The 21347-nt window shown below is 40.5% G+C and overlaps 1 protein-coding gene across 31 annotated transcripts in view; it reads left to right on the forward strand.

The window, feature by feature from the left end:
• The window catches only part of PAK3 (p21 (RAC1) activated kinase 3), a 299369-nt gene that overhangs the window by 234489 nt on the left and 43533 nt on the right, over nt 1-21347 (forward strand). For all 31 annotated transcript variants that reach the window (XR_014835535.1, XR_014835534.1, XM_085008202.1 and 28 more), the window contains 3 exons: nt 8034-8165; nt 9479-9644; nt 18193-18256. Coding sequence is in view for 29 of the 31 variants with exons in the window: in XM_085008202.1 (XP_084864328.1) it covers nt 8034-8165; nt 9479-9644; nt 18193-18256 (362 nt within the window). In the remaining 2 variants the exon portion in view is untranslated. The remainder of the gene's footprint in view (nt 1-8033; nt 8166-9478; nt 9645-18192; nt 18257-21347) is intronic.

Consider the following 21347-nt stretch of genomic DNA (forward strand, 5'->3'; position numbering starts at 1 on the left):
GATAGAGACTTCTCTTTACCAAACAAATGTACCAGGCACTGGGCTAACAATACCTTATATTCACTTAACCTTTCCTACTACCGAATTAGCTAAGTCTTATCATTGTCTTCATTATACAGATGAGGTTCAGAGAGGTGAAAAAACTTGTTGAAGGTCATGTCACTGCACCTTTTGGTGTCACCAGATCCAGCAGAGATGAAGTGGGGAGGTGACTTTGCCCAAAGTCACATAGATAGTTCTATCACAGAAGTGATTAGAAAATAAGTAATCTAGGTCAAAGGCCTTGGAAATGCTATCGTATCTGAAAGAATACCCATGCACAGAAAATGATCTCAGACAAGGCTTCCCTTTGCATGACTTTCATTGATGTCCCCATAGACATTATTTCCTGCTTCATTTGCTTCCTTAGGAGGGAAAAGATTAGCATTGGTGAAAGTTTCCTAACTGCTTATTCAGAGTCATGGATAATCAAGCTGATTCTTCCTTTTGTAGAGGACAGATGCTGGCCTGCTTGATGTCACCCTCGGCAGCCAGTGTGACAGCAGTAAATTGTTACTGGTGAAGACTAAAGGCTCTGAAATAGGATGGCAGTTCCTCAAAAATTTAGAAGAGAATTACCATATGATTCAGCAGTTCCATTTCTGGATATATACCCAGAAGAATTGAAAGCAGGATCTCAAACAGATATTAGTACACCCATATTCATTACATCTTTAGTCACCAACACTAGAAGATGGAAGCCAACCCAGGTGTCCATCAACAGATGAATGGATAAACAAAAGTGGCCTATCCATACAATGGAATATTATTTGGCCTTAAACAGGAAGGAAGTTCTGAATATGCTACAATGTGGATGAACCTGAGAGCATTAAGCTAAGTGATATAGTCCAGTCATAAAAAGAAATATTATACCTAAAGTAGTCAAAAATCAAAGATGCAGAAAGTGGTTGCTGAGTGAGGTGGAAATGGGATGTTGTTGTTTAATGGGTACAGAGTTTCAGTTTTGCAAGACAAAAAGTTTTGGAGATGGATTGCAGTGATGGTTGCTCCGCAGTGTGGCTATACTTTACACTCCCGGACCGTACACTTAAAAATAGTTTAGATGGTAAATTTTATGTTACGTCTATGTTACCATAACTGAAAATAAGACTTAAAAGAGTAAAGATTCTGGATATAGGTGTTTAGTCTTATTCCTCCACTCACAAGCTGAGCAGCTTTGGGCAAGTAGCTCAGCTTCTGTGAACCTTTCCTTCCTCAGCCCTAAGTGGGAATAATAACAGCACCTACTTCCTCAAACTCATGTGAATATTGAATATGATAATATACTGAGTACACTAATAATGCATGTAATATACTTAGTACATTACCTAACACGTACTAGGTGTTTGTTAAATGTAAGCTACGATTGCGAGTATTTTTAGTTGGCAGCAAAGATGAAAACTCACTCTTTCCACACGTTGAGACTTGTATGAGGCCATGGCGCTTGTGCCTTGCTCAGAATTCTCAAAACAGAGCGGAATGGAGCCCTCCCATTCTCACTGGTCATTTCCCTCCGGCCACTTGGCTCTGATGGCTTCCTGGGCCACATCGAAAACAGCATGTGACTTGATAGTAAAGTGGGAAAGACAAAAACATCAACCTTCCATGATCAACCTATACTTTACCTCACTTGATTTAATTACCATCATTATTGTGCAATACCAGATAGGTATCTTGACAAAGGAATAGTTGTTATTTTTTTAGGTAGGCCAGTCATTTTAAACACTGACCTGCTAGGATGGTCGGTGGGTTGGTTTTTATTTTTGTAAACAGCTTATGTCGCCTAAGATACTGACCTTCTTTTTTTTTTTTTTTAAGCTCGCTTCTATTGGTTTTGCTTGTAGAATTCAAACTAAATCTGCATAATGTTCCAAATAGTCCATCAGATCAGAAAAAACTGATGATCTCACTGTTTGGAGATAAAACAACTGGATATTCACTTATGTAACATATTTATCAAGTGCCTCCTTATAAGCACTAGGAAATTTGGAGCTCAGTCTGGTAAGGGAAGAGAAGTATGAACATACAGCAACATAGTACTCTATAGACCATGTTGAATACCATAAAATATGTCCATTTGCTAGGAGAACTCAGAGAAGGAGATGACTTTTAGCTGGTGAGGGAAAAAGAAGCAGGCCCTTGTCTTCAAGGGTTTAATAAGCTCAGTGCCAAGTACAAAATAGGTACTCGGAACATATTTGTTGAACGTTGATTTAGAAAATGCTTCATATCGAAGGTGGAATTAGAACTAGATCTTGAAGGTCAGATGTGATTTGGTTCTTTGAAGCTAGAGAAGGGCGTTCTAAGCAAAGGGAAAGCATGATAAAGGGCAGAGTAGTGAGGAGAGCAAGGGACAAGGGGTGTGGATTTGAATGGAGACTGAGTTGCAAGAAAGGGAATCATAGGACTTAAGCCTAGAAAGTTAAGTTGGAGCCAAATCATTGAAGCCCCTCAATGGTATTCTAAGGAATCTGGCCTGTGTAATTGTACAGTGGAAGCCCTTGAAGTTTTGTGAAGCCAAAGAATTAGGTCATCAGAGCTTACGCTTTAGAACAGTGATCTGACAGTACATGTCCAGAATGAATTATGGGTGAAAAGTAAGACTGGATTGAAGAGAGACCGACTGGGAAATATTGCAAGTATCCAAGGCCAGAGGTGATGAGGGCCTGCGTGAAACAGTGCCGCTGGGAATGGAGATTAGATTCAAATTCCAGAGATGTTTAGGTTATTGACTGGATGTTGGAGGAAAGGTTGAGGTCCAAGATGATTGCAGGCTTTGACTGATAATGTGGGTGGCCAAAAAGATGAGGGGATTATCTGTCAAGAGATGCCTGTTTTTCTGTGAAAAGACGCTGAATTTCCTAGTGGACAGCTTGAGTTTGAAGGGCTGGCAGGTCTTCCAGATGGAGATAATTGATTCAACTTTTTGACTAAGCCTGGGTTTCTATTGATTGAATGCACTGGATTTAAGCCCTAAGTTCAAGTTGCATCATTTCATTGGGACCCAGTAACTTAGGCATGGGGACTCGCACCTTGTGTTCTCCTTATGGGGCTAGGGGGCAATCGCACTTCACACTGCTGGTGCTTTTGTTGCGTTTGAAACACTTCCAGTAGACCTAGCTGTCCTACAGGTTTAATGGGATTGACTCTTATAGACACAGCCTGAATTGCTCCCAAGTTTTGGCATCTTCTAGTAGTCTGGGTGGGAATCAAGATAGAAACAATGCTGTATTCACTAGAGGTGTTAAACTAGTGGCTATGTAATTCATGCTGAATTCAGCAATGCCTCCCATATTCATATGACATCTGCTTTACTGCTCACTTGTGAGAGCTTCTTTGGTATTCGTGTTATTAAATGCTAAATACTGTTCAGGGACCTCCTCTTCAGTTTAAGGCTACTTTGAAATTTATTTTTATTGTACTGTTGAAAGTGAAGTAATGCATTGAGCATCTTGAGCTAGTATTTGAAGTAGAAGGTAACAGCACTAACATGAACGTGCTGCAATTCGTGCCTAGAGAACCTGGGTGTGCATTTGACAGATGACACTTTTGATTTGCCTTACTGGTTTATTTTGTTCATCTAGAGTAGTGGGGTTTTTTTTAAATTTCAGTATGCATTAGAATTGCCTGGGGAGGAGTTCCTATTGTGGCTCAGTGGTTAACAAACCCAGCTAGTATCCACGAGGACGCAGGTTTGATTCCTGGCCTTGCTTTGTGGGTTGAGGATCCAGCGTTGCCGTGAGCTGTACGTAGGTCACAGGTGTGGCTCAGTTCCCGAGTTGCTGTGGCTATAGTGTAGGCCAACAGCTACAGCTCCGATTGGACCACTAGCCTGGGAACCTCTGCATGCCTCAGGTGTGGCCCTAAAAGGACAAACGACAAAAAAAAAAAAAAAAATTGCCGAGGGAGTCTGTTAACGTGCAGATTCCAGGACTCCACTCCCAGAATAGATCTGGAATGGAACCCTGAAATTTGAATTTTAAACAAGCACACAGGTATGGCTCACAGACCATACTTAATTAGCATTGTCTAGAGTCTCCAAACACCTTACTTCTTATTTCTTTGCCTTTAAAAATGAAGCTCAGGAGTTCCCGTCGTGGCGCAGTGGTTAACGAATCCGACTAGGAACCATGAGGTTGCGGGTTCGGTCCCTGCCCTTGCTCAGTGGGTTAACGATCCGGCGTTGCCGTGAGCTGTGGTGTAGGTTGCAGACGCGGCTCGGATCCCGCGTTGCTGTGGCTCTGGTGTAGGCCGGTGGCTACAGCTCCGATTCAACTCCTAGCCTGGGAACCTCCATATGCCGCGGGAGCAGCCCAAGAAATAGCAACAACAACAATAACAACAAAAGACAAAAGACAAAAAGACAAAAAAATAAAAAATAAAAAAATAAAAAATAAAAAATAAAAATGAAGCTCAAAAAAAGGAGAGTTTCCTAAGGTAGTTCTCTAGCTGGTGTATTCCCTAGAGCAGGGTTTGTAACTTAGAGTCCATGAGTGGGTTTCAAAAAAATCTATGAACCCTTGCAATTATTGTAAAAATACGTCCACCTATATTTTTCCAGGAAGATGGGCTAAACCCTTTATAATTCTAAACAAGTCCAAGACCCAACTCAGGTTAAGACCCTTCCCTGGCCAACTGTGTGGCATAATGAGTGTCAAAAACACTTAATTTCAGTAAGACAAAAAATTCCTTACTCGATACTTATCTATCTATATTTCTTACAAGTTTAGACATAATAGACATAGTAATCCTCAGCCTGGAAGGAATTGTGTAGCAAAGTTATAACTTTGACTCCCCAGAAGACCACCAGAACAACCTGTTAATCGAGTAAAGCTAAGTTTATTATTATACTTACGGTAGTAAGAAAGAGCACTGCCTTGATAGAGTCCTAGCGGGGGCATAGAACAGGATATCAAGGGAGAATATTTATAGGGTTTTAGAGCATGGCTGTGTGATTTTGCAGCAGGTCTTGCAAGGCAAGGAACGAGTTAAGATTGTGCCGTGCTTATGATAAAATGGCTTTGCATTGGTGAATACAGCCAAGTCAGGGTTTTGAAGAGAGTCTTGGTCAGCAATCTGTTATTCTTAATAAGCAAAGCACTTCAGTTGGTTCAGTCTTATCTTCCAAGAACAAGTATTTCTTAAAGTGAGAAACTAAATTATTTGGGCTTGTTCTCAGTATTGTGTAACAAAAGAACAGGAAAATATGCTCTGTCTTGATATTGTTTAACACAAGGAAAAGACAGTGTGCCCAGTCCCAGTATTATTTACCCAGGGATGGAAAGACTCGTGGAAAAAATACACAGGGGCAGGAAATTATGTTAATTTCAGTTCTTGGTACCAGGGTCTGGTATTCTAGGTGTATGGCTGGGTAGTTAATTCTCCCTGGCCCAACCATCATCCAGAACATAATGTCCACTGAAGGTCACACATTCTTTCCAACCAACAAACCAACCAACTAACCAACCAACCAACTATATATATACACTGTCACTCATGGATGGCATGTGATGCATTGTCAACTGTATTTAAGGGCCTCTACACCCCACTTTATATTTTTGTTATAAACTTTTTAAAGTGATTTTTTAAACATTAGTTTTGAGAGTATTTGATTATAAGTAATATTTAATTTACGATTAGGTATAATTTCTTAGAAATCATTGTGAATACACAAGAATTGCCGCTAAATAGAACAGCCTAACCTATAATTTCTTCTTTAATATAATTAAATTTCTATAAATGCTAACAATTACGTTGACTTACACATAATAAACATTTAATTAGACATTAATTGACAAATTTTTTTTGTTTTCTTGTGACATTTGGGAGCTGATCGTTTATTTGTGATTTCAATTTTTTTCATAGGCCCACATAAAGGTTATTATCCCTAAGCAAGGTTCATATTGTCTAATGTATAAAGTAGCATCGTTTGCCATATAAAAATGTGTCAGTGTATATGCTGGTTCTGCCCATCTACCAAGGAACAGTGATTAGTTGCTTTCCGGATCCCAGCTGGCACAAGATAGAGCAGAAATTTCTGGAACAATCAAGGCAAAGACCAATAATCCAAAGGCATTTTCTCCCTGTGCCCACTGTGGTGCCCTGAAAGAAACTGATTTTTTTTTAATCCAGAAACAAAATGTCATTAATATATGTTGCTATTCACACAGCCACAACACAATATAATAGCCCAACAATTTTGGCTAAATTAAGAATAAATAGGAGTTCCCTAGTGACTCAGTGGGTTAAGGATCCAGCATTGTCATTGCTGTGGCGTGGGTTTGGGAATTTCCTCATGCCCTGGGTGTGGCCAAAAAAAAAAAAAAAGAATAAATATAGGTATATAAATATAAAAACAATATCAAGTAAGCATATACGCTTCAATCTACAAACCGCTCACTATATATATCTGGGCAATCAAATATTCTTTCAAATTTATAAATTCTAAGTTGTCTTACCATGGTACATAAGTCTTGCTGGCTCCGATAAGAAATATGGTTATACCTATGACACCACCATAGGTTTATACATCATTGCAGAAAATCCATGGTGAATTTAAATCATAGACTGAGGTCCTTCATTGTAATAGTCTATTAGTAGGCTGTCTGTATCTGCCTCAGGAACTTTGTCCTCAGGAATGAAAATTCTTTTTAGGATTAGCCTGAGACAGTGTACTTAAAGGCATAAACAGAAAACAAATAAGTACACACATACACACCCCCAAAATCAGGAGCTATCTATAATAGTGCTGTCCACAAAAATGTTGTAAAAGCCATATATGTAACTTTAACTTTTCTGATTTTCATTTTAAAAAGTAAGAAGAAATAGGTGAAGTTAATTTTAATATATTTTTATTTAACCAAACATTGGAAAATATTATTTCAATATACACTCAATATAAAAAGTATTAAAGAAATATTTGGCAGTTTTTTTCATATTACGTATTCAATACCAGGTATGTACTTTTCACTTATGACTTAACATCTTTACTCAGACCAGCCATGTGTTAAGCCATATATGGCTGGTGAATAAGAATAAGACATACTGAATAAGGGTTAGGCTTAGGGTTAGGCTTAGGCTTAGGGTTAGAATAAGACAGACCTATATCCTAGTTCAGTGATTTTTAAACTTGAACAGGCATCGGGATCACCAGATTTCTGGGTCCCACCCCCTAGAGTTTCCTATTTATTGGTCTGGCTGGAGCCAGATGACGTTCCTTGATGACGCTGACGATGCTGTGTGGGGACCACGCTTTGAGAACCATGGCCATAGTTATTCTAAAAATCCAACTTTGGTACCATTTTACCCCCGTGTTAATGTGAATGATCAAAAAACCAACCCTAGATACTGTGGTTGTTGTCATTATTTTTGGTGTTATTGCAATTTTCACATTGCAAATCGCCATTTACCTCTTGGTTGAGATTGAATAATTATTGATGTAGATGAGTATTCCTTAAATCTTCATGTTTGTTACCCTCTGAGTGCTTCTTTCCAGGCGCCTAAACAGAAAAGAAACAGTTATGGGCTTGCTTGTACTTAGTACTTGCAGAGCTGTATTTATGCCATATCCATATGCGTGCTCTGATCTTTAGGCACAGAATAGCCCTTCTCTGGTTGACAAACTCTCAGTCAACAAATTGACAGTCTGCCGGGTACAAATTCAAGGCTTTAATAGCAATCAATTTGACTTCTAAAATACATTCATTGATTTCAAAAACATTGAATTTTAAAATGTTAAATGAATAGCTCACTCTTTTTGAGCTCAGTGGAAAGTAGAAGTGATGTTTTAAATTTCGTGGTGCTTCAATCATAACCTGAATTTATCTCGGAATGTGGGCAGGTCCTGCCACCAAATTATAGATGGTTTTGCTCATTTGTAAAAGATGCAATTCCTTCCTATCCCTACACGCTGAAATATTTTATGTCCCTTTTCTCATTGCTGAAGAACAATGAGGAACTAATACCTGGTTTTTGAATTTTGTTCTTGTCATAAGAGTACAAAAACAGCGTCAGAGCCTCCTTTGGCTCCCCCTGTGTCTGAGGAAGAAGATGAAGAAGAGGAAGAAGAAGAAGACGAGAATGAGCCTCCACCAGTTATTGCGCCAAGACCAGAGCATACAAAATCAGTAAGTCCCAAGTGATGTTTCCAAATGGTCCAAAAGATGTCCTTTGTTTTTGTTTTTTATTCATTTTTATGATTTTTATTTTTCCATTATATTTGGTTTACAGTGTTCTATCAATTTCTACTGTATGGCAAAGTGACCCAGTCACACACACACACACACACACACACACACACACACACACATGTATGTATATACATTCTTTTTCACACATTATCCTCCATGATGTTCCATCTAAGTGACTAGATATACAGCAGGATCTCATTGCTTATCCACTCCAAATGCAATAGTTTGCATCTATTAACTCCAAACTCCCAGTCCATCCTGCTCCCTCCCCCTCCCCCTTGGCAACTGCAAGTCTCTTCTCCAAGTCCATGAGTTTATTTTCTGTGGAAAGGTTCATTTGTGCTGTATATTACATTCCAGATATAAGTGATATCATATCTTTCTCTCTCTGACTTCCTTCACTTAGTATGAGAGTCTCTAGTTGCATCCATGTTGCTGCAAATGGCATTATTTTGTTCCTCTTTATGGCTGAGTAGTATTCCATTGTGTATATATACCACATCTTCTTAATGCATTCATCCATCGATGGACATTTCGAGCTCCTGTTGTGGCTGGAGTTCCCATCGTGGCTTAGCAGAAATGAATCTGACTAGTATCCATGAAGATGTCCTTTGGAACAGTTATAGAGTCAGAATCTAGTTAGCCAACCAGTACCTAATGAGCATTTATAGTCCCAGAACTAAAGTGTAAGATGCAAACTTGGTTGGGGTTGCTGTTTGGGGATACAAGATAGCACAGGGCAATTGGATAATAACACCAAACAATATACAAATAAGCGCTCGATTTTAAAATTGCTGCAGAAGATAGAGAAGGAAATCCACATGAATCAGGTAGGAAGAATTGCATAAGCAGTGGCACCAAGACCACAGTGAGTGCAGCATGTTTGGGGACCTCAAAAGACTAGCTCCTGAGAGTTTTCAAGGGCAGTGTACTTGAAAAAACTTCAAGGTCTTTTTAGATAGAAATCACTTGTGTTTAAAAATTCATTGAGGGTTGAGGGGTGGGGTGGAGAGAGGGATAATCAGGCAGAGCACAGAAGATTTTTAGGGCAGAGAAAATACTCTGCATAATACTGTAGTGATGGATGCATGTCCTTATACGTTCTTCCAAACCCATAGAATGTACAACACTAAGAGTGAACCATAGGTAAACTATGGACCTTGGGTGGTGATGATGTGTCAATGCACGTTCATCATCAATTGTAGCATTACTTTGGTCTTGCATTTGTAACAAAAATTTTTGTCTTAAAGATCTATACTCGTTCCGTGGTTGAATCCATTGCTTCACCAGCAGCACCAAATAAAGAGGTCACACCACCTTCTGCTGAGAATGCCAATTCCAGTACTTTGTATAGAAACACAGATCGGCAAAGGAAAAAATCCAAGATGACAGATGAGGAGATCCTAGAGAAGCTAAGTGAGTTTTTTTTTTTTTCTTGCCATCATTACTTTCTCCATGAGAGGGTTTCTCATAAACCACGTAGAGTGGGTACTGAACCTTTAAAAATTTGAAGCGGCTTGCATGAACTCCAGGCTCCCTGAAGTCACGAGATGAAAAGTTTGGGACTCACTGTGTATTTCCAGATCACCCCCTCCCTCATACTCCTAATCAAATAGAAACCAAGTATTTGCATTTGAAAAAAAATCAATTGAGGTGAAAACGTCACTAAATGAATTGAGTAGTAAGTTTTACTTTAAGATTATACCTCCTAAAGGGATCAAACTGTGATGAAAAGTATGATCACACCCCAGGGGCCCCCACCTGGTCAATCATGATAGATAATTCAACCTCAAAACTCAACAGTCAATCAAGATGGGCAACCGTAATACAATAGCCTTTTCTCTTAGTTTAAACACTGCTCTGTGAACAGGGAGGCAAGGCCAACAAACGCTTGTAGCCTCCATCCCACAGTGTCATTAGTTTCAGTATCACACTGTACTTGTCTGTCTCTTTCACTAGACTGTGAGCTCTTCAAAAACAGAGATTGTGTCTTATTTTCCTGTACCTCCAGCTCTAATAAAGTGCCTGGCACATAAAAGCACTTAACAAATACTTGTTGATTGAATGGGTGAAAAAAATGAGCAAACACATGCATCTTTACTGGATTCCTACTTGTCTGTCCTATGCCAGTCTTTGGAGGAGATAATAGAAAAATAATTTCCCACCATTAAGAAACTTACAATTTTATCTAGAAGATAAGATTTAATAGTGTGGTACAATTAGAGACCAGGAGGCCATCTTGTTTCGTATAACTGTCCATCTAAAACAACTCAGAAAAAAGAAGGGAGAAGCACAGGCTATAGGCCAAGGAAGACTCCGCAGAGGTGGCAATGTCTGGAGACATGTTTATTGTCACAGCACAGGGAATGCTACTGGCATCTAGTAATTAGAGGCTAAGGATGCTTCTAAACATTCTATAACGCAAAAGGATAGCCCCCTGCTTTTCTCCTCTGCCCCAAATGTCAGCCCCAAATGTTGAGACAATCTGAGACAGGGGTATTTATTTGGAAAAACAAAAGTTCAAGTCGCAGTTGTCAGTGAGCGCTCAGAACTGGAATCAGGGACCGACCTGAGTGTGCATGATTAAATCTGCCTCTAGTGCTGCTACCAACCGTTTCCTCAATAACAACGGGGATAATTCCCACTGATTGAGCACCTTCTCTGCTGGCCATTTTCCAGCCATTATCGAGTTTAATTTCCACTGTAATCCCTTTTGGTAGGTTTTCATATCGTCATTTTACAGATCCGTGAAAGTAAGCCTCAAAGAGCTGAAGTGACCAGATCACCAAACTAACGGGTGGCAGAGCCAGAGCTGGAACTCAAATCTGCTTGCCTTCGAAGCTTACTTCCATTACCCCCTTGGCTTCTGCATAGGCCAAGTGTTTGTGTTCAAGGGAGGGATACATGCAAGAATTACCTGGATAATTTCAGTTCAAGTTTTCAGACAGTTGCCTCAACCTTTCCCCTTTATTTTGTACATATAGACATGACCTATGAGATTATATCAGATTTTAAAAATCAAAGAGCCTCACTTTAGTAAAAATGATTATTTGATAACTATTTCAAATCTCAATAGATTTATGATAATGAAAATATGTTTGTAGCTTTCTAAAGTTCATGGACCGAGAAACAAACATTATTTGGTGGGTCCAATCTTGCGTTGCTTAGAGACTGTCATGGTCCTAGAGTTGTGGTTCTCATAATTTGTTATGTATTCTGCCCTTCACTGAACAACATGAGGAAGAGGGGAAAGCTACTTTTGATTACTTTTTTTTTTTTTTTGCTTTTTAGGGCCACAACTGCAGCATATGGAAGTTCCCAGGCTAGGGGTCGAATCAGAGCTACATCTGCCAGCCTACACCACAGCCACGCCAGATCCCCGACCCACTGAACGAGGCCAGGGATCAAAGCCCCATCCTCATGGATACTAATTGGATTCGTCTCTGCTGCGCCACAACGGGGACTCCTGATTACATTTTTAATTAAAGAGTAAGTGGGTTTTTTTCCTCTGTTGGAGAATGTTTGGGCCTTGGAGAATGCTCGGGCCCAGAGAGACTCTTCTTCACTTCCTGCCTGTGGGCCACCAGCAACTGTCAACTCTACCTTGTGCTTACGGATCTCAGCAGGGCTCACCTGCCGAGAAGTGGAGGAGTGCTTTTCACGAAGCAGATCCAGGCTGAGCTTTACTGCAAAGTCATTCTTTCCTGCTTCTGCTCCACCATCACCCTCTCTCTGCCCACTCTGTGCTTCTTACTCGCTATGGAACCTTAGGCAAGTTATTTTTTTTTTATTTTTTATTTTTGTCATTTTGCTATTTCTTTGGGCCACTCCCGCGGCATATGGAGGTTCCCAGGCTAGGGGTCCAATCGGAGCTGTAGCCACTGGCCTACGCCAGAGCCACAGCAACGCGGGATCCAAGCCTCGTCTGCAACCTACACCACAGCTCACAGCAACGCCGGATCGTTAACCCACCGAGCAAGGGCAGGGACCGAACCTGCAACCTCATGGTTCCTAGTCGGATTCGTTAACCACTGCGCCACGACGGGAACTCCTTAGGCAAGTTATTTAACCCCTCCGAACCTTGGTAGTTCCCAGGCTAGAGGTCAGATCAGAGCTGTGGTTGCCAGCCTACACCACAGCCACAGCAATGCTGGATCCAAGCCGCATCAACACCCTACACCCCAGCTCACAGCAACACTGGATCCCCGACCCACTGCGTGAGGCCAGGGATCGAACCCGCTTCCTAAGGGATGCTAGTCGGATTTGTCACCACTGAGCCACAATAGGAACTCCCTGAACCTTGGTTTCTTATCTGTCAAACAAGGATGAGAATCATAACTCCAATTTAGGAGTCTGTCTATAGGATGGATTTTATGTAGCCCAACCGATGGCTAGGAGGACAGGTATCGGAGTCAGAAAGCCATTGCTACCAGCTGTGTCGCCTTAGGCAAAGTTATTTAACTTTTCTGGACCTCTTTTTCTTCATCAAGAAAAATGGGGATAATAACAGTACCAATCTTAGAGCATGACGATAATTCAATGAGAGAATGTATGTAAGAACCTCCAGCAACAGTACTTGTTACGCAGTAGGTGCTCAATCAATGGTAGCTACTGTTTTGTCACATGGGTATAAAATAAGATAACGGAATAGGACAGACTTTGAAGTGAATCATAACTGAGTCTGAGTGATAGATGGAGACTAGCTGTGTGTCCTTAGGCAAGTCACCCAACTCCTCTAAAATTTCGTTTCTCCATCTGAAAAATGGAGATAATGGTACTGATGTCATGGGGATTTTGTGAAGAGCACAATGAGGTCAGGTACGGGAGACACCAAGCACAATCGGTCGCAATCGTGCTTAAAAGTATTACGCTATTTTTTTCCACAGTGAGAGCAACCCTGTTTTTCAGTATAAACCATTGGGGTATAGGGTCTTCAGGTGGGACAGAATGTTTGAAGCCAGCAATAGGGCCTCAGTTGTATGGTCCCTGTACGGAAGCCCCTGAGGAGGACCTTGGAATCAAGGCTCCTGTGGTCGCTTGTGCTGAGAGGCAAAGGAGTAGGAAAAGGGAGCCAGGGAGGCCAAGCAATGGCCTACAGCCCACATCAGAGTGGACCCCACCATAGCGTGGGGAAGAGACGAGGATGGCCTCACCTTCGGTCTCAGGGATCTGATTCCTACGAGGTGGGCCACCCAGACCTCGTTGCTGTCAGGCTATTCTTCTGCCACTCGGATCCTGATTTGGGGGCTGGGGGGCAGACCCTGGGCTCCTTAATGGCTGAAATGAACAGCTCATCTTTCAATTTTACGCAGACCCATAGCCTGGCTCTGGCTTCTTCCTTGTGGTCTTGTCTGAATCTGTTGGAAAATATAGAAACCCCTACCTTTTAGTGAAAGTTTCCAAAAGGTGCTGACTGTCGGCAAAATTGTGCAATACAGGGAAATGAGTTTTCGGCCTCCCTCCTCTGGGCCCCACAATCGCCTCCTGTTCTCGTCCCTCCCCTTCCCCAGCATTCTTCACTCCAAATTCTTCCTCCTAATTCCCCCTCAAATAGAACTGATATTAGTTTAGAGAAATCTTTTGTTTGGGGTTTTTTTTTTCTGAGAAATCAAAACCTTCGTAACGCCAAAGAAAGACTCTTTAAATGGTTGGGGTTCAACTTAGTTTATTTAATATGTAGGAGAAGACCCTGATGGACTTTTCTGCCACAGAAACTACACCATGAACCCCATTTTCAAATACTAGTATTTAGTGATTTCTTAAATCTTTGTACTTGAGAGCACGTAGGTTGTTTCTTGTCTAGGAAACTGCTCTGGTTGGAAGTTGTTCTCGTATTGCTATCATTTTTTTCCTTTTGAGTTTGAGATGCTGATTTTTGTCACTTAATGCCTATTGTGTCACCGTGTCTTTTCTCTTTCTCTGGTGTAATTTATGAAAGCAAATTATAATGGCTCTGATGAGAGACGTCACTGTAAAAGCTTGTTTTGTAGTTTGGAATTGTAAACAAGGCCTCCTGTTCACTTGCCTAACTAACATCAGCAGATGGCAGCACACACTCTCCTGTGAACGGTAATGAGTGTGGGGACGCCATTTTATTTGAATAACAGTGAAACTGAGAAGCAGGATCGCATCAAAATGGTTGTCTTTTGATAATCCTCACGAAAAGATTTATTTCCAGTTGTTGTGTTTTTTTGTTAATCCTGCATACCATGGAAATAAAGGTTGAATAATTTACTGCCGTAAAACCTCATTAGCTAAAGCTTGCCAGTTGAAATTGGTCATAATTCAGAAAGTGGCTTGGGCTGAAGCTTATTTGCTTTTGTTCAGTCTACGGAAAAGAGTTTGCTCAGCAGCTTAATAGTATAAATTTCTTGCAGGACTTTAAACTGCTTAATAAAAACTACGGTTTCAATTGACTTTAAAATCGTCATTTCAGTAAAAAAATATATATATTTTTTTAAAGTCTAAGTCCTTACCCATTAATAGCTGACTTGAATAAGGTTAGTTCTCAGTGATACAGAAATCGGTGAGACAATTTGGAAATGTAAGGGCAACCCAGAAATTATTACATTGGTGGTATTCTATCGCTATAACTCAAGTAAAAGACATTCTCTAACCCCTGTCTTAAAATAAGGGGCATTCACAAAATGCAGTGACTAAATTTATTTGAGTTTAATTCAGTAGGCATTTACTGAGCAACCCATATAGTCTACATACAACGTTACCTGAGGAGGCGCTGAGGATACAGAGATGATTAAGACACAGTCTATAAGGGGATCTCAAATACATAGATGCAGATAGATAAAGGGTGTTAATACAGAGGAGGACAGCAAGAGCAAAGGCACGAAAAAAGCAAAAGAAGCAGCAGAAAGCGAGAAGGTACAGTAGTAGTACAGAGAGAGGAAAGTATTAACTTTATTCCAAAAAATCAGGGAAGTCTTCCTCGAAGAGGCAAAATCGAAGCTGAGTTGAAACATGAATAACTTGCCAGGAAGAACAATTAAGAAGGACCTTCTGGGCAGAGAATAGCACGTAAATATGGTAGGAAGTCACATGCCTGGGAACTTTTAACTTATTCAGTGCCACTTGAATATGGAATTGGTGGTAAAGGTTGGGATCTCGACTCTAAGAGAGAAAGCCAAACCATTAAGCAGGGTCTCATCATGAGCTGCAATTTGTTATGGTGAGAGTGTAAGATTCTAGTGGGGAAGGTGAGATGGAGAATGAAGCAAGAGCCAGAAACGCAGAACCTTGCATCCCATGCCGAGGAGTTTGGACTTTACCTTGTAGGTGTTGAGGAGGCAACAGGGGCTCCAGAAGCAGGGACTCCCATGATCAGGTCTGCACTTAGAGCATCCTGACAGAGGTGTGGAGTCCGCACTCAAGTGGGCAGAGGCTGGAAGTTGTGAGTCCAGTTAGGAGGCTGTTGGAATCGCCCAAACAAAAAACATTAAGGGTCCAACTAGAACAGTAGTAATGAGGAAGCAACATATACAAAAGGTATCTATTGGAGGTAAACAGATAGAGGCCCAGGGCATGGTGAATAATCATATGTGGGGAGTGAAGGTAAAGAAAGAGGCAAAATGACTCCCAGATCTCTTGACTTGGACTGTTGAGTAGATGGATGGTAGTACCATCAGCCGAGCTTGGGAATCCATGAGGAGAAGCATTAAAATACAACCGGCTCACATATTGTGAGTCTGTTTAACCTACCTGAAACATGGACCCCTCTTACAGAAAACCACCAGCGGTGGCAACAACAACAACAATAACAACCATGGATGAACAATCCATGAGTGAAGCATTTAATTTATTACTTTTTTCAAGGTATACTATCTACTGGTAGGTCTGAAGTAAGTTGTTCCCTAGCCCAGAAATTAGATCATGTCTAAATTAGCCGGCAGTATTGTCTGTAGCCCACGGTCTAGCTCTCAAATACTATTTTCTTGTTCACATTCGTTTAGTCAATAAATTCAGTGGCAGCCACTGTTCTGGGCACTGAAGTTACAAGGATGAAAAGACAAGGTTCCTGCCCTCAGAAGAAACATGTATGTCTCATCAGAAGGGTCAGAGAAGAATTTGCAAAGGATGACTTGATATTATACTTAACTAGTAAATAAATTCAGGGCTTTGATAGGAAAGAGAAAGGGGAAGCACGTCCAAAGACCAAAGCATTGGGTAGTGATGGTGTTGCTGGGCTATAAAGTAGGAGGGATGGAGAGGAGAGGCCTAATACAAGGTGAGACTGGCTAGGTAGAAGCTAGATGATGCTGGACAGTAAAGGGCCAGACTAAGAAATTTGAACTTGATCCTGTCGTAAGAAGGAGCTTTTGAGGAAATATGGTTAATGGAGTGAAGTAGGCTAACCATACATCTCAGTTTACCCAAGACAGTTTTGGTTTATGAATTACATAGTTACCTATTCCAGCGGCACCGTGGAAAAGGAATTAGAGAAGGCAGAATTTAGAGGTAGGAAATGACTAGCGCAATTGTTGGAACAAGAGATGTTGAGGGCCTGAACAACAACCATGGCCGTGGGCGTGAAAAGGAGGTGGGATGGATAAGATTGGTGATTAGGAGGTAGAAGCCACAGACCTTCTCTGGATTAGTGTGTGTGTGTAAATCCTGTTTCACTAACTGATGCTACGCTTCTTTGAATAGGGGCCATGTTAGCTAAGACATCACTCAATCTTTCTGTACCTATTTGAGTATTACACTAAAGGGTCAGTGTCGCTTCCTAGTGGTGGCAAGTATTGATCCTCTGAGTAGTGGATTTGATATTTTGAAATAAGCAAGATTTTTTTCCAGAGCCAAATATGATACATTAATGGTTTTCTTGCATAGCTTATAAACTTACTCCACAACATTTGGAACAACCTATAGAAACAGAAAATAGATCAGTGCTTGCCCAAGGATGGGTTGGAAAGCAAAAAGGGGATCAAGAGTGACTGCCAACAGGTACAAGATTTCTTTTGGGAGATGATGAAAATGTTCTAAAATTAGATCATGGTAAAATTTAGTAAATTTGTACAATCCAAAAAATTTACTAAAAGCCACGGAAATGTGCACTTTATTTCTTTATTTTGCTTTTTAGGGCCTCACCTGAGGCATATGGAAGTTCCCAGGCTAGGGGTGGAATTGGAATAACAGCCACAGCAATGCGGGATGCGAGCCTCGTCTGTGACCTACACCACAGCTCATGGCAACGCCGGATCCCCGACCCACTGAGTGATCCCAGGGGTTGAACTGCCGCCTCATGGATACTAGTCGGGTTCTTAACCTGCTGAGCCGCAACAGGAACTCCTGAATTGTGCACTTTAAATGAATGAACTTCATGGTATGGAAATCACATCTCAGTACAACTCTTAAGAATGTTCAGAGTGCTAGTAGGGTCCTAGGTTCCGGGGTGTATGGTTTTTAAAACAATAAGCCTCATTACTTTATGATTAAACTTTGTTCTTTATTAGAGCCATCCGCATCCCCATCTCCCATTGCCCTTAGTGTGGTACTGGGTGCATAATAATTGCTCAAGAGATGTTTATCCAGCAGAATTGAATGTAGTGTAGCACTCAGTTTCACTCCAGTTCAGAGAAGACAGTGCTTTTATTAAACACGGCATGTAAGTCTTTAGATAATTTTATCTCCTCGTCTACAGTATCCTTTTATGGGAACTTTTTATAAATGTTGGGTTACAATCAGTCCTTTTTGTTTCCCAGACATCACCAATTTTAAGTATAAGCATACTGGGTTATTACCACTAGTTTAATTAATATATTACTGTTTGCTACATTAATAAAATGTATCATTATCCATATAAATTATAGAAATCAAATGAGAGTATTGCTCTAATATTTTATTTGTCATAGACTCTGGTGTCTTAAATTTTAGTATTAAATAGAGGGACATAAATCAATTTAACTCTCTCTCTCTTTCTCTCTCTCTCTCCCTGCTCCATCATCCTCAGGAAGCATTGTGAGTGTTGGTGACCCAAAGAAAAAATACACAAGATTTGAAAAAATAGGTCAAGGGTAAGTGATTATTATTTGAAATACCAAAAGTTGCGCACCAAAGACATATATTCAAATTGCAATAACAGCTTGAATGTCTGATAAATTATGCTTCTCCTTTCCTAGATTATCTTCATGTTTTGCATTCTCAATTAGGGCCTTTCTGGCTGGCAGACTGTTAATGAACCTAAAAATATATCCTGCCGGAATCTTCACTATTGTTAGGCTAACAGGGAACTATTTAGGGATGCTTTGATCCCGTCGCGTTGGAGGATTCAAACTGATTGCTATAAAAAAGCAGTAGAGTTACAGAAACCTCTAAGCTTGTATGAAAACCCCCGTCCCCTTCCTACATCTGTATGGATGTTAGGCTGAAGATCTTAAATGGGAACTCCAAATTTATTTGTTCGACACACATTTATTGAACACTGACTGTGTGCCAGGCACTATGCTAAGTGTAAGAGAAACAGCGAGAGCTAATGATGGTGTGGGCCCTCAAGGAACTTACAATCTATGGTGATGAGCGCTTGAAGAGGCTAAATAAGGGTACACCGGGTGACAAGCCTACTCAAAGTCACCTAAGTGCTGGGCAGGGCTGGCTTCTGTAGCCATTATTTCCCACCCGAAGTTTACCTTCTTAACCTCTAGTGAACTGCTTGTTTTACTTAAATAAGGAAGCTATGCCTTCTCAAATCCATGTACAAACCTCAACTCTCTTTTTGCCCAAAAGGTTAACACCATAAGTCAGGTTTTAAAAACACAGACACAGGAGTTCCCGTCATGGCTCAGTGGAAACGAAATCTAACTAGTGTCTGTGAGGATGCAGGTTCGATCCCTGGCCTCACTCGGTGGGTTAAAGATCTGTAATTGCTGTGAGCTGTGGTGTAGGTTGCAGATGAGGCTTGGATCCTGCATTGCTGTGGCTGTGGTGTAGGACAGCAGCTGCAGCTCCGATTTGACCCCTAGCTGGGAACCTCATATGCCATAGGTGCGGCCCTAAAAAGACCAAAAAAAAAAAAAATTAAAATTAAAAAGGAGTTCCTGTCGTGGCTCAGTGGTTAACGACTCTGACTAGGAACCATGAGGTTGTGGGTTCCATCTCTGGCCTTGCTCAGTAGGTTAAGGATCTGGCTGGCGTTGCCATGAGCTGTGGTGTAGGTTGCAGAGGCGGCTCAGATCCCGAGTTGCTGTGGCTGGTGCTGCGCTGTGGCCGGTGGCTACAGCTCCGATTAGACTCCTAGCCTGGGAACCTCCATATGCTGCGGGTGCGGCCCAAGAAATGGCACAAAAAAAAAAATTTAAAAAACACACAATATTATGTACTAAAGGGACTTGGAAAGCGAAAGGTACTTTATAGATTTCATTTTAATCTAATCGGATCTTTGATGGAGTTAATAATGGGAAGGGATACCCAGTCCATGGCGAAGTAGCATTCCAGATCTTTGCTGTCCAATATGGTAGCCATGTGGCTACTGAGCACTTGAAATAGGGCTAGTCAAAATTGAGATATGCTAGAAGTATAAAATGTGGACCTGATTTCAAAAAGTTAGTTTGAAAAGAAATGCAAAATATCATATTAATAAATTTTATATTGGTTACAAGTTGAAATGATAATATTTTACACATATTGTATTCAATAAATGTTATGAAATTAATTTCACCTTTTAAACTTTTAAAAATACAGATCCTCCCGAATTTAAAATATGGTTCACATTATATATCTAATAGACATCACTGCCATATTTGTGGGAGCTCTATATTTATTCATAAAGTGTTTTTTTGCAGAGTTGTCTCTTGGGGAATGGCAATTGGAAGATGTTATAATTTTTCTTGATTGTTCATTCTCACTAAGACCCAACTGAGCCAAAAAACATCACTGAATTTAGAAAAGAAAAAAGTAAGAGATAGTTTCAAACGTTTTCCAGATACTAAGTAATGAAGCAAGACTGATTTCTCCAAGAACAAAGATTAGGCTGCCAAGCAACTTTGCATATCCAAGAGATTCCCCCTCCAGGTTGTTATTTATGCTTCTGACCTCTGAAGCTGCAAAAGGAAAGTCCTCTATTTCTGCATTCCTTTATAAAGCCTTTGCACTCTAAAATGAAAAATCAAAGCAGAAATCCTGCTTGCCACTGCAGAAATGTCTGTTTTACATTCCCAGCGAGTTCATCATTTTAAGGAATGATGAAACCAGCAGATAGGTCACTCTTAGATCCCATTCAGCTTTTAAATAAGCCCTTAGAGGGTAGGAAGTCTTTCTGATTTATCTTTCAGTGTCTAGCACAGTGCTTTTGTACCTAGTGGATCTCCCAAAACAGTTTCGTATAATTTCCATCAAAAGCCAGAGTTCGTTTGGCCAAACTCAGTGATCTACACAGCTTCCCTGTCTGCCTCCCCCATCTCTCTGGATCTGTTTTTGCCTCAGTAAATATTTGTTCAACTAATGAAAATGTTTGTCTTTCTAGCTCTCTCCCTTTCCTCTGTCCTCTGTCTTTTCATGAGTATAAGCGTGTCTATCTTGCTCTTTCTGTCTCTGTCTCTCTTTTTCCGTAGTGTGTCTTCAACTGTTTCCCGTAACGACCAATCAGCATCACCATGTCTGAGTCTTTATCCTGTGGATATTTGTGTGTATTACATATATGTCTTTTTCATCTGTGTTGGCTTCACCTTCTGCCCATTTTTTCACACACACACACACACACACACACACACACACACACACACACACCCAGGCCCAAATGGTCATAATGTAAAATCAAGATGTTATTTTTACATACCTTTTTAAGATACAAGCTAGTAACTTGAATCTGTTTATTTACTGTAACTCTATCATTTATTTGATTAGCTCATTTGGGGGCGGGGCTGGTAGATTTTTGCTTTTTGTTCTTAATTTTTAAAGGGAATGTGCAAAGTATTGATTTTTTTTTCAGAAAAAAAACCCACTTAAATTAATTTTCCTTTTATTTTAAGTTGCTCTCAATGGATGTAAACTAGTCTCTACCCTCAATATATAGAGTTTTTATTTTCATTTGATTAAGATTGGGGTTTTTATTGCTTTACTTTACCTATTATGATGGTGACACTCAAACCCGTGTCAGTAATCATTTGGTGT

The sequence above is a fragment of the Sus scrofa genome, chromosome X, assembly GCF_054392235.1.
Source record: "Sus scrofa isolate SSC_HxYL_T2T_F1_AM1 chromosome X, Sscrofa_HxYL_maternal_Yorkshire_Landrace_v2.0, whole genome shotgun sequence".
In the NCBI taxonomy this organism is placed as follows: Eukaryota; Metazoa; Chordata; class Mammalia; order Artiodactyla; family Suidae; genus Sus; species Sus scrofa.